Genomic DNA, 17,693 nt, shown 5'->3' on the forward strand with positions numbered 1-17,693 from the left:
GTTAATCAGTGAGTCAGAATGAAATGTTCCAGATGAGCAGCGTCTGTGTTAACAATATTATAAAAAGTGTGAGTGATGTAAGGTGGTTTAATGCCACTGGAATTGGGATTGGTGGTTTTTTTTTTTGAGTAAAGGTATAGATGCATTGAAAATCTGGAAGGCCAGAAAGGGGGAATAAAAGGAATCTTGTAGTTTGGATTTATTTCCCATTAATTTCACTCTAAAGGATTTCTGTCATTTAGAGCTGCGTTTATTGCCTCATTGATTCATTTAATTATTTTGTGTTCAGGTGAAACAGTCGAGACTCGAGGTGTAATGCTTATAGACTGAGGTGCAATGCTGTCTGTTAAATTTTCAAACTCACTTAAACATGGAGTTCATCATCAATTAATTTCCAAACACTTAAACACAGTTTATCAGGAACACCCACCTGCCATCTTCGACCTTTTTATCAGGTTGGCTTACCATTGTGTGCGTGTCTCAGTGTGTCTGTCTGTGTGTCTCTGGAGTGTGTGTGTCTCTGTCTGTGTGTGTGTTTCTCTGTGTGTGTGTGTGTCTCTCTCTCTGTGTTTTTGGGGTATAAACTGTATCTGTACCGACCACGTTATTAAGCACCCCTTCCTAGTTTCTGCACATCCTACATATATACAGTAAGAAATTCAAGTTATTTGTGTGTGATAGTTTTTCATGATCTATCCCTTCATCACTCTGTCTCATGGGTTGATGTTTTTGGCTCTATTATAGCAGAACTAATCTAATCCCAAACCTTTTTTATTCCCAAATCAGTAAAATTCCATTTTAAAAAAATGACCTAAGTGATGAGTTTCCTATATATTAAAATGTTTATAGGTCAAAGGTAATTGTACCTAAAGCACATTATCGATAATTTTTTTTTAAATGAAATATTTGAGTCTGACTTGTAAATTGTCTAAGTAAACTTCATTTAATCATGTACTCTCTCATTATGTGAAACTGTAATACGTTATGTTGAAGATTTATGCAGAATGTGATTTCAGATAATGCCAAGGAGCCACAGATATATTGGCAGGATAGACAGTGCAGCTGCTTGTGTTCTAGTGTCCTCAAAGCCAAGACTGTTTATCTCTTTTACTGTTGTGTATATTCTGGTGTTGAAGTCCGGCATGTACACAAGGCAAGTGACACATTTGATTGACAGACCCTCATTTGTGCAAGAAGTCAATGCAGAAATAAACATAAATGGATAAACAATGTAGACAACAATATATGTAGACATAGACAAATATGAAATAAATAATATATACTTAACATTTTATGTATTCATATATTTCTTTTTATTTTGTATTTTATCTTCTCTGCAGCAAAACATCCCAAATTTTATGTATTGGGAAGCATGTCTTAAATTATTCCGGATCAGCGTGGTTGACCTCTGCTGACATAACGGCACACATGTCGTTGAAGTTCTTGATATGTTTTGTTCGACTCTCGAGTCTTATTAGCCATTCAGCACGGAGCCTAAATAAACACAAATTAAAATAAACATTTATGTCATGGTGTCTCACTTAAGGACATGATGTTCACCAGTGACACAGAATCTAGGAATAGATTAATAGATCAATAATTCTGAAAAAGCTTAATAATAATAATAATAATAATAATAATAATAATAATAATAATAATAAACAATAGTAAAAACAATAGCATTATTATTATTATTATTATTATTATTACTATAAACATTGATCCTTTATTATAGCTAAGGTTGCTTTCCAAAAACGTTTCAAGACCGTTATAAACGATTAACATTCTCAGATTAGCAAACTTAATGACCATTTACAAATCCTTTCTTATAGCCCAGTGAAACGCTTTGATTATTTTCTAATTAGCTTTATGTCACCATGAAAGTAAAAGTACTTTTTTTAATATTTTTTTTTTTACAATAAAAGAAAAACGTTTCTTACTTTGACATAGCACTGTTCTTCAGTCTTAATTCCTCATTCTCTTTGATCTGGGAGTGATTTGTAATTCTTTTCTCCCAGAATCCTTTGATAAATAATTTGTCATGGATTAGTGCTGCATTCATGTCCACTTTATAGCTCTTGCAGTCCTAAGGCACTGAGGACAAAAATTGTTAAAAATTCACTATATAAACTAAGCTATATAAAGCACTATCACATGCATAGTTAAGTTCAGTTTCCTAGAATAAGTCAAAGCCTTATAATCTGGTAATCTTATATTCCAGTGGAGATCCAAATATTAATACAAAACTGTATTGCTGAGTAACGTATAATGAGATTAATTTTGAGGTGCTGTCTCTCGTTCTCCTGTATTATCACAAATGTTTCTAGTAGTATCTCTAAAATTGAAGATTACCTTTTTAAGCTCTTTGCCCAGGGAAGTTTATTTATTGACTGCACAGAGAATCAACTGTGCAAATGATTGAGATGATTGAGATATGTTCAGACGCCTCAGTGGAATCGCGATACAATTCCCAATGTGCAGTGTCCCCCATCCATTGACACTTAGTTTAGCAAAAGCCCATAACAGTATTATGGTACTCAACAGGTGCCCCAAAGTTATGTACACTGTACAGTATCTGGGTGATAGCATCGCATGTTCTGCTAAGTGTCACAGGAGATTTTCAGCATCAGCTTTTAATGTACACACACATCATGTTAAAAGAACCTGGCAGGACAAATGAGAATACATAAGCAGCAAAGCAACTCTGGCAGCCATGGATCATATTACTAAGGCTGAACAACTGATGTCTATATCAGGTTATGGTCTACAGCCAAATATTCACTATATTTCCTGAACCTATGGTATTTCTTTCATGAGGCAAATTTGTCACTTTGAGGATGCAAACTTTTTTTAAAGACTTTAAAACAAATATTATAAAAAGCTATTTAAATCTATTTTTTTTCTCCTAACAGGTTTATAATAGTTAGAATTACAGCAATAATTATTAACAAGAAATTAAATCAACTGTAAATACATTCAAGCAGTAGGCAAACCCAGCAGGCAATGCATGCTTTTTTATTTGACATTGGGCTAAATCACATTATCACTAGGATCATCTCAGTGGAAAGGTCCATCAGTATCCTGGAAAATATGGAGTGCCATACAAATCTGTTAGCACGTGCTTGACATTTCATTTCTTTAGAGCATGATATGTCATAAGTCCAGGGCATTAAGCAGAGGTCAGTTGAGATTATCATAGTCTATTTTTACAAATCTTGTGCTATGCTATCAAATGATACTAATATTAATTAGAACACAAGTCAACACTGAGGTGAAGACTTGTGAGCTTTTGTTTTGTATAAGTCATAATACATAATATGTCTTAAAACGATGCTGCTTATGTAAAAAATTATTTTAGGAACTTATTTGTAAGTGCCTTTCAGGGTGGGTACCCAAGTGACATTGTTTTGATATACAGACCATAAAGATCAAAATGTACTACTACTAATAATAACAATAGATACATATTTTATTATTATTATTATCATTATTATTATGCATGATTTGTTTGTCTGTTAAACACTCCAAGGTTTTGTCACTCCAAGTTCATGCCACTATGCAGACATTAGACAGTTTCTTAGTACCATACAATATGTAGCATTTTTGTGTTATGACAAATCAAAACATGAACATAGTCAAAATTGTATACAACAATAGCAATCTAAATATATTTATTATAGTTTCTGGGTTCAGTAAAGATCAGAAGTTCACTGGACACGCTGTTAGAAACTTCTATAGAGCTGAACACACTGCTTTTTTCTCAGGTCCTTTAAGCAACATCTTATTATAATGATTAGGATTTTTCATGATGATGGAAAATGATGTAGAATGTTCAAGAATGACAAAAGCATATGCCACAAACATACAAGTTTATATGTTTTAAATTCATAAAATGAGGTTTTTTGGAGATCACAGCACAGATTATATTACTGGGGTTACTGTGGGGTTACAGGGTTCTGCATACAATATCCATATACTGCAGATTCTGCTAATCAGAAATGTGTACTGTTGTTAATATTCAGACCATAAGACGAAGAAAATCATCCTAAAATCATCACTTTTCTTTTGTCCTTAACATTTTGGGCAAGTATAAAATATTTTTGTAAAGGTTTTGAATTAGTTAGTTGGTTAGTTGGACCTTCGAAAACCTTACTTACTTTCTTTGTTTCATGGACTTCAAACTCAGATAAAGCTTTACTTCAATTAATATTAATAGCACAGGAGTACAAATAGTCAGCTTCATCAGATTCCATGGCTTCCAGTCACCCCCTCTAGCATGCCATGCCATGTTAGCCATGCCTGTACAATATTCTGTGCTGAAAATCTGACTGATACTGAAAAAAGAACCTCTAACCTGCATTAGCCACATAAGTGGAATGGTGTGTCAACAGCAGAGGTTCAATTATACACTTTTTGTGGTGAATTTACTTTTTGTGGTGAAATGGAATTGTCTGGTTGTATGTAGATAAAGTATGGATATAACACGTTATATTCAGATTTACACCATGACCTTTTTAGGGAGATTTTTTGAAACAGAATGATTTGAAATAGAGTTATTATTTCTGTCTATGTGACCAATTTATAAAGACCTGCTTATACAGTTATTAATTTTGTTTGTTCAGGCTGCAGCACTTTCTAATGAATAGTTGGTTCAGCTTTCCAAAATGTAAGTCTAAACAAACTACTTTTGGGCCCTTAACTATCACTGCTCCTGGGGTGCTGTATCATGGCTGACCCTGTGCTCTGACCCCAACTTGTTTCACTGTGCTGTAATGTATATATGACAAAATAAAGGCTTCTATTCTATTCTAGTAACATAACTGACACCATCAGTGGCCTAATCAAGCAGTTGATTATGAACTGCTTGATAATGAATGAACACTGTAAATGCTTCTCTGCAAATTCACAGCAATAAATGAATACAAATTCATTGTCCTAAGAGCTTTAAATCTTCCCCCTCACTCACATCCACAAGCTTCATATCCAATTATATAACTGTTCTTTTGCATCCTGCAGAATAAAATAAAACACACCAGTAGTGCTCCTCCTATATACAGTATATAATCTGCATTTGTTTCTGCTTCCCACTCTGAATAATGTATTATATTTATCCAACTGTGGATAAGTTCTCTCCAGCACATTCTGGGTCTGTCCAGGGATCTCTTTCCAATAGGAGCTGCCTGGGCTTTGCAACCCAAGCAGCAACATTGTAAGGGGCACATGAGCTTATTCTTTCTTTTTCTTTTACTCTTGAGTAAGAGCCAATCCTCTTAAACATTAAATAGTGGTTCAAATGTAACATATGATATCTCTTAAACTTTACAGTTCAAGTATTATGATCCTAAATCTGTACTGCCAATGGGCTCTGAAGACGTTAAGGTGTTTTAACGGAAATTATTAAAAAAGAATGAGAACAAGAGACTAGAGTTTTAATCTTGTCTTATATACAGTACTTGTAGATTAACTCTAATTCTATCTACAAACTTCAGGTTTTAAAAGTAGGCACTAGCATATAAGGGCAGGACTGATTAAAATGTCCTCATACTGTATCATGAGAATTGCTTCCATTTGTATTTGTATTTTTTTGTAAGACATTGCTTTGTTTTGGCTGGATCAATGTACCGAAGTTTTATGACTTGGCAAAACCATGCCATATTTTTGATACTCTGCATTATAAGGATCTTGTCGTTTCAGTGCTTAGAGTGAGCCCTGATTTATGATTTCACTGGCTGCCATGTGGCTTGCCAAGCAGCAAGATGTTGATCTAGTTATTCAAGAATGGAAGTGCTTCCTATGTTCTCATACGTCCTGGCCTCTTAGGGCAAACACTGAGTCGTCTTCTTTTTTTTTAGGTAAAAAAACATTAAACAGAACATAGGAAATGGCACCTACTTTCTTCATTAAGTGGCAAACACACATAGAACAATAAGACACTACACAGCACTAAATAAATGATCTTCTTTAGAGATTCTGAAATTTTGAATTGAATACTTGCTCAATTTAATTTCTAAAAAAAAAAAGAATTAATTTTTTTTTTATTTTTATTTAGACTTTTCAAATGGGGGGCACGGTGGCTTAGTGGTTAGCACGTTCGCCTCACACCTCCAGGGTTGGGGGTTCGATTCCCGCCTCCACCTTATGTGTGTGGAGTTTGCATGTTCTCCCCGTGCCTCGGGGGTTTCCTCCCCCGGTCCAAAGACATGCATGGTAGGTTTATTTGGCATCTCTGGAAAATTGTCCGTAGTGTGTGAGTGCGTGAGTGAATGAGAGTGTGTGTGTGCCCTGTGATGGGTTGGCACTCCGTCCAGGGTGTATCCTGCCTTGATGCCCGATGACGCCTGAGATAGGCACAGGCTCCCCGTGAACCGAGGTAGTTCGGATAAGCGGTGGAAGATGAGTGAGAGACTTTTCAAATACTCAATACAAATCACAAGTATAAAACTAAATCAAATTCAGTGTAAAAACAAGTGTCAAATTCTAGCTGTAAATACTTCTAACACATAGGGATTAACTAATATTTACAGGCAAAATAACATAGTTGCTAAAGAATATTTTCACATGAAAACACTTAATATCTTTTTATTTATGTAAAAAAAATCTTTTTACATTTTTTACATTTTAATCTTTACATCATTTTACTTTTAAGACTTTAAAACTATTTTACATTTACTTGAGTACATTTTTTGGCTGAATACTTCCACTTTTAGATGCTTAACATCTAAATGTGGAAAAGGAGAAGCCAAAAAATCTCTAGGGCCCTCTAGTGGATGACTGTAGAACAATATTTAATCCCACAGTAATTTAGATTTTAAATTAGATTTTTAAAACCTTTTCAAGTTCAATTGACCTTGAATTCTCTCTCTCAATGTCATTTTTCTTCACTTTTTCCTTCACTTCAGTTATTTGTTCATAACTAAGAAGCCATTATTATCAGGTGATTGACAGTTTTTGACAGTTCTGGACAATGTATTAGAAGAAAAAGATTTAAATTTTGCAATAAAGTCAAAGCCCACAAATAAATCCCATTACATTTACACATCTGTAGCATTTTTGGAAAGAAAAATGGAAAAAAAATCATGATATGCAAAGTTGCTACTCGACTTCTGCATTCTGCACACTTTTTCAACCAGCTCGTATGTTTTTATGCTTTTTCTTTTTTTCCTATAATGGAAAAAATATAATATATAATCTAATAATATATTATAATCTATAATATAATCAGTCGAATATTGCTTTATCAAGGTTGAAAAAGATCTGATATGATTTTTCTTGACGTCATTACAAAATCCTGCAATTTCAACAGGTGTGTATTGATTTTTTTTTTTTTTATATCCACTGTAAATTGCTTAACAATGTATTACTGACTGTATGACCTTAGCTAACACTTGAAGGAACTTGACAAAGTTGGTTATTGACACAAATCGTAATACCCCAATACAACAAGTGGAGCATAAATCAACATCAGACAATTGTGAGACAATGTTACGTGCCGTTTATCAGTATATATTCAACTGGAACAGTCAATTAGCTACATATAAATTAGAACAACGTGATGGATTTGCCAGTGTCAGCTAGTAGGCAAATATTCTGTAATGATTCAAAGCGTAATATATTTGTGCAAATTACCCAACAAACCAATTCATTAAACTTTAATTAACAAATTAATTCATTCATTATTTAATAAGGCTGTACTTACCTGTTTTTCGTTGCACCATCTTAAGTTGCACTTCTCTCAGCCTGCGCACTAGCAGTTTAAAGCAGGGGTGTGTCCATAACCAATATGTGTGGGCAAGTGTTGGAGCCACTGTCCAATAGGCTATATCTACTGTATATATTCTGGCTCCAAAGTCTTAGCTGCACATATTCTACCTGCAATTTTGACAACAACCGACAAGTTTATATATATATACATATATATATATATATATATATATATATATATATATATATATATATATATATATATATATATATATATATATATATACGTATATATATATATATATATATATATATATATATACGTATATATATATATATATATATATATATATATATACGTATATATATATATATATATATATATATATATATATATATATATATATATATATATATATATATATATATACAGTCATAGACAGTCTAGCATTGTCATAGTTTTGCTGCTTTAAGAGTTTCAAGATTCAACGGTTTATTTGAATCTGTTTAGTGAGTACAAATGTGCAGCCACATGAGCAAATCCTATGCATGTTCACAGCAAGAGCAATAAAAAGACAATATAAATGATGACACAATAAGTGAGAGAGAGTGCAGGAACAAATCAAGACTGTATAAACATTCACGTGAGTATGCCTGTACACTATATGGGCAAAGGTTTGTGGACATCTGACCATCACACCATATGTGCTGTTTAACATCCTTTTGCAGATTTATTGATTTTTTTTTGTCTATTATAATACCCTTTACTATTCTAGGAAGGCTTTAAACTAGATTTTGGAGTGTGGTTGTGAATGATGTCTGGTGTGGATGTCTGGGGTGCAGTTGGCATTCTAGATAATCTCAAAAATGTTCAGTGCGGCTGAAGTCAGGCTCTGTGCAGGACACCCAAGTTCTTCTATTCCAACCTGGGCAAACCATGTCCTCGTGGTGCTCATTTTGTGCCCAGAATCATTCTGATGATGGAATATGTTTATGCCTCTTAGTTCAAGTGAAGAAAAATTATAATATTACTGCATACAAAGATATTCTACACACTTGTGTGCTTCCAAACTTCTGGCAGGAGAACATTCGGAAGTGCTGGTGGGGTGTCCAAAAACCTTTGGCCATATAAATCTATCTGTATATGTTAATGAATGTACAATAAAATGAAAACTAGACCCACAACTCAGCTACAAGAAGTACTGTAAGTAAACAACAGAGGTTTTTAAAAGCTTATACAACTATAATATTGCTGCAACTGGAGAAAACAGTATGGAGTAATAACAAATGTCTACATTTAATAAACTTTTCCACAATTCTGAATGTTAATTGTGAGTTTTAACGTTTAACAACTAATTGTGATTTTTTTTAAACCTTTTGTGGCTATATATAAATAAATTACAGAATGTGGTAATATTCTCCATAATAGGCTGTTAATGGGGCTACATGACACCCACATAACCCATCTCTGACACCTGAATTAAACCTGCAAACTATTTACAATTTCTTATTTCAAAAGGCATCAACAACATGTGTTCTAATCTAATATCAAGAAAGTCTAAAGCATAATCTCCTCTATCAATGTACCATTGCTTAGTTCACAGGCTTCCAATCCTGTGGAACATTTTAGTGTTTTCCTTGTTTTAATACCCCTACTTCACATAATTAGATAGTTACGAGCCTTTCCTGAGCTGAAGTGTCTGTGTTAGATCTAAGAAATCTAAAATGTTCTGTACTCCCAGCTATAAAGATATGCATAAATGTTTTTATGTGAAGTGATATCACTTTCTATACTTCCCTTCATTAGAATGTTATAACAACTGACTTTGAATCTCAGCGTATTTCTGGTATGTCAGAGGGTGGTAATAGTTCTTAACCTCACAATAAAATGACCTCTAATTTAGAACCAGTGAAAAAATATAGAACACTGTGTTTATAGTACCCTTGACTTTAGTGATTAGTTTAGTTTAGTTTTCTTATGAATAGTAACATTAAATATACTTTATCTAAAAGCTTTACCTGGCCCAAAACCTAGGCTTAGCCATTGCACTCAGACTGTGCTGACCTTTGCGAATTCCCCAAATGCAGAAATCTTAAACGCATAATTTCTTATAGTGTTTGACTGTTGAGCCCTTGAGCAAAGCCCTTAATGCCCTTAGACCCTCACTGTTCCAGGGATGCTGTATCATGGCTGAACCTGCGTTCTGACCCTGAAGTTGGGATATGTGATAGGCTTCTATTCTACTGTGACTTTAATTGGGGACATAGTCTAACCTATGCTCAGCTGGGAAAGTGACAATCCATGGGAGTGTAACTTGTTAATGTTAGGAAACTTAATAATATCACATTTCATATTTTCACAACTGAAAAAAAAAACAAAACTGAAAAACAAATATTTTATTGGATTCCTGTCCAATTGTACTTCCCGTGTGTATTATTAACTCCACTGTTGCATTGAAATCAATAGCCACTTGGGGAATTGGTATGTGTGAGGCTGCTGACATGTGACATCTCAGTGAGTATGACATTGGGGAATAATATCTGCCAAAGTAAAAATAGATTCTTACAGAGACATACTAAATATAGATGTCTCATACATGTAGATTGTGTTTCACTCTGGTAAACAGGCAGCTAAAGCTAGAAAGGAGAAGAAAGAATACATATTGCAGGTGAGAATATGTAGTGTATGCTGATTTGTAGACAGATGGTAGCTTTTTATAGTTAGTTCTGTCTCTTTGTATGACTGACAATATAATATCTCTGCGATCTAAACTGCAATGTGCTAATTAATACAACTTATATGATATATTTATTACATTGTATGTAATGTATAATTCTGTATTTTTAAAATTCCATTTATTTTCAATATAATTATATATGTATTTTTTCTTAGAATTTACAGCTAGAGTGTGCTTAGTCGTATTACCATTTAAAATATTTCTAAATGAAAGTAAAGGTAAACATTAAAAAGATACTTGTATGGTGTCTGTTTTCATTTTCTGAAACTCTTTTTACTCAGGAATAGTAAACATGAGGGTGGACAGGATTGTAAATGACATTCCCATGTACGACATCTCGATGATACGCAGTCTTTGGGAGGGCCGGGTGAAAAAATACAAGCAGCGTCAGAAGAAAGAACAGGAAAGGATCAACAAAAGTGCCCTGAGCAAGTAAACAGAAAGACCGGACATTCCTTTTGTAGTGAATACAAGTCATTAGGAAAACTAAAATACTGTTGTGCTCTTACGCACCAGTAAAAGTGTTGTTGTCTCCGAGTATACAGATTGTTTAGTATGCATTTATGTGTCTATCATTGCCATCAACATCAATTTAGGTTTTGAATAACCAAAAAGATAACAATATCCATTAAGAAAAATCCAATAAATCAACAGAGAATACCATAATATAGACTTCTTTGATTTTTTTTTTAGGATAAATCAACAATGGCAGTATCGCATAGCATGCAGAAAAATGAAGATCAAAGAAGTCACTTCTCTTCAGTGCTATCTGGAAAGATCAGCCTTTGCAGAAATGGGAATTTTACCCACAGTTCACACAAGTATGTTCACTAAGTTAAAGCCTACTAAGTGTATACTGCTTGAGCAACAGAACATAATATAGTACCAATCAAAGCTATTGTACCACAGATAGGAGCAGAGAACTCTCTTTACATTACATCTGGAAATATGATATCTTACTCAAGCAAACTGATTAGTTACCATTATTCATCAGTTGATTTTGTATCAAGGGGGATTTCCTTGAAAGATTATAATTTGCTCACTGACACCTCCAATCAAGATGCATTTGCATGAGTCACCTTAGACATTTATACAGAAAGTGGGGGTGTAAAAATGGATGCTTCGACCTCTCTAAAAGTCCAGTTGAACACCTGTAGCCATGGTGATGGGAATGATTTTTTGAACGTCCCACTTGCAGCCTTTGGTTTTGTGTAGCCTTTTGTACTTAACCTTAGCATATTGCAACTTTTACAAATGTTGCAAACAATGGTTTAAATTAATTTAGCATTCATAAGAGCCTTTGTTTCTATTCAGGCACTGACAATGAAGACAAGAAATTCATTTTTGAACTGAGTGGAGATAAATGGAAGGTAAATATTATATTTTTTACAGTTGCAAATAAACAAGCAGTTATGTCACTACAATGGTATGAAAAACACTGTGATTTCTTTTGTATTACAGAAACTACCAGAGGATCTTCAGTATATGACTTATCTGCGAGAATGGCACATTCATAAAACACAAATTCAAAAGTTGCCTGAATACATTGAGCAGTTTGTGGACTTGTGTGTATTAAACATACCTAAAAACAAACTCACACAGCTTCCAGCTGAGATAGGTCAGTTCCTCACTATAGTACTGTATTCTTACATATTTTAGATTGATACCAGGCACTACTGAAAGCATTTTGCAATATGTTTTTTCTCATTTATAAATTTATGTGACTAAACCAATCCTCACCAACAGGAAAACTGGCAAACCTAAAAGAACTGAATGCGAGTTACAATAAGTTGTCAAGCATTCCAACTGAGCTTGGAGACTGTGAAAATCTGGAAAAGCTGGAACTGACTGCAAATTTAACTCTGAGTGAATTGCCATTTGAGGTAACAGGAATGAAATCTCTGTGAATGAAAATCTTGCATTAAAGTGCCCTCAAAATAATAGACATTTGTTGTTGATTCGTTTAACATAACTGTGTTTTTATGTTAGCTGAGCAGCTTAAAAAAACTTAAACATCTAGACCTAGCAGAAAATAAATTTGCCACTATACCAGTCAGTGTACTTCGAATGTCAAGCCTTCAGTGGTTGGATGTCAGCAAGAACAGTCTCCGTGATTTGCCAGAGGATATTGATAGGTATGTTTGTCATGCTTTAAATGCAGCTTTAAAATCCTTATTTAATACTATTTTAATGCTCACAGGTTCACGTCTGCTTTATTTGTTGATGTTAACATTTTTATTTTAGGCTGGAAGAGTTACAGACCATGTTCCTGCATAAAAACAATTTGAAATACCTTCCAATGGCAACAGCAAATATTGTCACCCTCAAAATGCTTGTTGTCAGTGGAGATGAACTCACCACTTTCCCTTCCACCCTCACAGAGAATCCAGATATATTGTAAGTATGAGCTTAGCCAGGAAATCTTTAGGCATCTGACTTGAAGCTAAAAAAAAAAAAAAAAAAAAAATGTTTATTCTATCATTTTCAGGTTCATAAGATTATTTGATAATCCAGTAAGCTCGGATGTCAGTGAGGATAAGAACGATAAAGACCTTGAGCAGACTGAGTATGACAGGGAGTTTATGCAGACCTATATTGAGACTCTCAAAGACAGAGGTAAGTTATATCTGATTTGTAGAATCCAGGATGGATATTATATAAGGAATAAAAATTAGCTGGAATAGCTGGAAAAGTTATTTTCCAATAACATCATGTGTTAAGTGTTATATTCCACTTACATAACAGCAATTGACCATGTTTTATTTACTGAAGAGCAACAGATCCTCTTTTTATTTATTTGCATTACATTGTGTTTCATTTGTGGAATGTCCATGAAACAAGTTGGTTCCTGTTATCACCACTGTTATAGCAGCTGTAAATAGTTGTTCCCTCTCTCTTTAAATTAAAATAAAAACTTTTTTTTTTTTTGCTTTATCCCTGATTGCTACAAAGTGCTGATGCCGGAGTCTTTATCCAAAATTCTAAACCAATATATAAGAAAATTTTAACCCTATAAATAATTACACTTACTCTCCTTAAAATAAACATTTTAAGGAGAGTATTAAACATTTTCTGACTGATTAAACAGTGCTAATATGTTAAATTAAAGCTAGCTGTACCTCCAAAGTAATCTTTAAAACATAGCCATCCGTCCATCCATCCATCCATCCATCCATCCATCCATCCATCCATCTTCTACCACTTATCCGTGGCCGGGTCGCGGGGCAGCAGTCTAGGCAGGGACGCCCAAACTTCCCTCTCCCCAGACACTTTCTCCAGCTCTTCCGGGGGAATACCGAGGCGTTCCCAGGCCAGCCAAGAGACATGGGGCCTCCTCCCGGTTGGACATGCCCGGAACACCACCCCAGGGCAGCGTCCAGGAGGCATCCGGAACAGATGCCTGAGCCACCTCAGCTGACTCCTCTTGATTTGGAGGAGCAGCGGCTCTACTCTGAGCTCCTCCCGGGTGACCGAGCTCCTCACCCTATCTCTAAGGGAGCGCCCAGCCACCCTGCGGAGGAAACTCATTTCGGCCGCCTGTATCCGGGATCTTGTCCTTTTGGTCATGACCCAAAGCTCATGACCATAGGTGAGGGTAGGAACGTAGATCGACTGTTAAATAGAGAGCTTCGCCTTGCAGCTCAGCTCTTTCTTCACCACAACAGACTGGTATATCGACTTCATCACTGCAGAAGATACACCGATCCGCCTGTCGATCTCCCGCTCCATCCTTCCCTCACTTGTATTCCTGCATCCTTCCCTCACAAATATTACTCCTTATGTTTGTCTTCTGTTCTATGTTTATGTTCTGTAAAGCTGCTTTGAGACAATGTCCATTGTAAAAAGTGCTATACAAATAAACTTGAATTGAATTGAACTTGTGAACAAGACCCCAAGATACTTAAACTCCTCCACTTGAGGCAGGAGCTCTCCACCAACCTGAAGAGGGCAAGCCACCCTTTTCTGGCTGAGAACCATGGCCTCGGACTTGGAGGTGCTGATTCTCATCCCTGCTGCTTCACACTCGGCTGCAAACCGTCCCAGAGCACGCTGAAGGTCCTGATTTGAGGAAGCCAACAGGACAACATCATCTGCAAAAAGCAGAGACGAAATCCCATGGTCCCCAAACCGGACTCCCTCTGGCCCCTGACTGCGCCTAGAAATCCTGTCCATATAAATAATGAACAAGACCGGTGACAAAGGGCAGCCCTGCCGGAGTCCAACATGCACCGGGAACAAGTCTGACTTACTGCTGGCAATGCGAACCAAACTCCTGCTCCGATCATATAGGGACCGGACAGCCCTTAGCAGAGGGCCCCGGACCCCATACTCCCAGAGCACCCCCCACAGGTCACCACGAGGGACACAGTCGAATGCCTTCTCCAGATCCACAAAGCACATGTGGACTGGTTGGGCAAACTCCCATGAACCCTCCAGCAACCTGGCGAGGCTATAGAGATGGTCCAGTGTTCCACGACCGGGATGAAACCCACATTGTTCCTCCTGGATCCGAGGTTCGACTATCAGCCGAACTCTCCTCTCCAGTATTCTGGCATAGACTTTTCCGGGGAGGTTGAGGAGTGTGATTCCCCCTGTAGTTGGAACACACCCTCCGGTCCCCGTTCTTAAACAGAGGGACCCCCACTCCAGTCTTCCAGTCCAGAGGCACTGTTCCCAGCCGCCACGCAATGTTGCAGAGGCGTATCAGCCAAGACAGCCCCACAACATCCAGAGACTTGAGGTACTCAGGGCGGATCTCATCCACCCCCGGTGCCTTGCCACTGAGGAGCGTCTCAACTACCTCAGTGACCTCAGCTTGGGGGATCGACGAGTCCACAACTGAGCCCTTGGCCTCTGCTTCCTCAGTGGAAGACATGTTGGTGGGGTTGAGGAGAACCTCGAAGTACTCCTTCCACCGTCCGAGGATGTCCCCAGTCGAAGTCAGCAGATTCCCACTCCCACTGTAAACAATGTGCGCATGGCACTGCTTCCCCCTCCAGAGGCGCGGGATGGTCTGCCAGAATTTCTTCGAGGCCGACCGATAGTCCTTCTCCATGGCCTCACCGAACTCCTCCCAGACCAGAGTCTTTGCCTCCCAGAGTTTTTGCCTCCGCAACCACCCGGGCTGAAGCTCACTTGGCCCTGCGGTACCTATCAGCTGCCTCCGGAGTCCCCCGAGCCAACCAGGCTCAATAGGACTCCTTCTTCAGCTTGACGGCATCCCTTATTTCCCGGGTCCACCACCGGGTTCGGGGATTGCCGCCACGACAGGCACCGGAGACCTTACGGCCACAGCTCCTAGCAGCCGCGTCGACAATGGAGGTGGAGAACATGGTCCACTCGGACTCAATGTCTCCAACCTCTCTCGGGATCTGGTTGAAGCTCTGCTGGAGGTGGGAGTTGAAGATCTCTCTGACCGGAGACTCTGCCAAACGTTCCCAGCAGACTCTCACAGTATGTTTGGGTCTGCCAAGTCTGTCCAACTTCCTCCCCTGCCATCGGATCCAACTCAACACCAGGTGGTGATCAGTTGACAGCTCCGCCCCTCTCTTTATCTGAGTGTCCAAGACATACGGCCGGAGGTCAGATGAAACGACCACAAAGTTGATCATCGACCTCCGACCTAGGGTGTCCTGGCGCCATGTATACTGATGGACACCCTTATGTTTAAACATGGTGTTCGTTATGGACAAACTGTGACTAGCACAGAAGTCCAATAACAGAACACCACTCGGGTTCAGGTCGGGGGGCTGTTCCTCCCAACCACGCCCCTCCAGGTGTCACTGTTGCTGCCCACGTGAGCGTTGAAGTCCCCCAGTAGAACAGTGGAGTCCCCGGTCGGAGCACTTTCCAGCACCCCTCCCAGAGACGGCAAGAAGGTTGGGTACTCTACACTGCCATTTGGCCCATAAGCACAAATAATAGTGAGAGACCTATCCCCGACCCGAAGGCACAGGGAAACGACCCTCTCGTTCACCGGGGTGAACTCCAACACATGGCTGCTGAGCTGGGGGGCTATGAGCAAGCCCACACCAGCCCGCCGCCTCTCACCGCGAGCAACTCCAGTGTAGTAGAGAGTCCATCCTCTCTCGAGGAGTTGGGTTTCAGAGCCAAAGCTGTGCGTGGAGACGAGCCCAACTATCTCTAGTCGGTATCTCTCAACTTCCCGCACCAGCTCAGGCTCCTTCCCCCCCAGCAAGGTGACATTCCATGTCCCTAGAACCAGATTGCGTGTCCGGGGATTGGGTCGCCGAGGCCCCCGCCTTCGACTGCCACCCAATCCACATTGCACCAGCCACTTACGGTTCCTCCTGCAGGTGGTGGGCCCACAGGAGATCGGCTCCACGTCGCTCCTTCGGGCTGAGCCCGGCCAGGCCCCGTGGGGTAAGACCCGGCCACCAGGCGCTCGCATGCGAGCCCCATCCCCGGGCCTGGCTCCAGGGTGGGGCCCCGGTTGTGCCATACTGGGCGACGTCACGGACCTTGTTTTTTTCTTCTTCATAAGGGGTTTTGAAAAAACATAGCATTTGAGTTTAGTTCACTTCTAAATGCTGTAGATAAACTCTGAAATAATTCTGAAAAACTTTTTGCTTAACTTTTAACTGCTTAAATCTTTCAATAGAAATCTCGAAAATCTATCTAGAAATCATCATATTTAAATCCAGGTAGCAGAAAGCTGACAACAGTTTTGACACGTTTTCGACAAAGCTGTTATATAAGAAGGCCAGATTATGACGATGAAGCTGAAATACTTAACTACACTTACAGACAAGTTTCAGTATTGTGCTAATAAATCGGATGTGTTTATTTTTAGTGGCAGCTTGAATAATACTGCAGCTTTACACAAACTCATCAAATGTTAAAAATTATTATTGCTTTCTAGAAACAGCACCATCGTACACCACCAAAGTGTCCCTGACTTGCCTTCTTTAGTCAGCCTGAAGATTCCAGCACCAACTTGGAAATGAGCAATACGAACAAACGTATAATCACCGAAGACGTTAAAGTATTGCTGTATGTTTTGGTGCATTTGGTGTAGTTGAAAATAAATCATTATTTTATTCCCCAGTAGCAGGTCAACAAAAAAGAAAATTGATGTGTGCATGAGTGATTGATACTGAATTAGTTTTGTATGTCACAAAAATTAGTTTAGAAAAACAGCATTCTTTATAAGTTTAGTGCACTGACACGACCAAACTCTTATTGCTGGACAATGGTCTAGTTAAGATAAATACTAATCAAGTTAGTTATTGT

The 17,693-nt window shown here is 38.1% G+C and overlaps 2 protein-coding genes across 2 annotated transcripts; one reads left to right on the forward strand and one right to left on the reverse strand.

Annotated features, from left to right (window-relative positions):
- Positions 1-1,295: 1,295 nt before the first annotated feature.
- On the reverse strand, positions 1,296-7,882 carry LOC132854044 (protein FAM240C). The gene is made up of 3 exons (XM_060882167.1): positions 7,697-7,882; positions 1,941-2,094; positions 1,296-1,494 (listed from the first exon to the last, which is right to left on the reverse strand). Exons 2-3 carry the CDS (start codon positions 2,060-2,062, stop codon positions 1,383-1,385), a joined length of 234 nt encoding a protein of 77 aa, XP_060738150.1. The 5' UTR covers positions 2,063-2,094; positions 7,697-7,882; the 3' UTR covers positions 1,296-1,382.
- A 2,388-nt stretch (positions 7,883-10,270) lies between these two features.
- Positions 10,271-17,658, forward strand: lrrc2 (leucine rich repeat containing 2). Its single transcript, XM_060881632.1, has 10 exons — positions 10,271-10,370; positions 10,721-10,871; positions 11,133-11,260; positions 11,754-11,809; positions 11,901-12,057; positions 12,186-12,322; positions 12,429-12,574; positions 12,684-12,836; positions 12,928-13,055; positions 17,323-17,658. The coding sequence occupies exons 2-10, from the start codon at positions 10,732-10,734 to the stop codon at positions 17,370-17,372; spliced, it is 1,095 nt and encodes a 364-aa protein (XP_060737615.1). The 5' UTR covers positions 10,271-10,370; positions 10,721-10,731; the 3' UTR covers positions 17,373-17,658.
- Positions 17,659-17,693: the final 35 nt, after the last annotated feature.

This window comes from Tachysurus vachellii, chromosome 11 (assembly GCF_030014155.1).
Source record: "Tachysurus vachellii isolate PV-2020 chromosome 11, HZAU_Pvac_v1, whole genome shotgun sequence".
Lineage (NCBI taxonomy): Eukaryota > Metazoa > Chordata > Actinopteri > Siluriformes > Bagridae > Tachysurus > Tachysurus vachellii.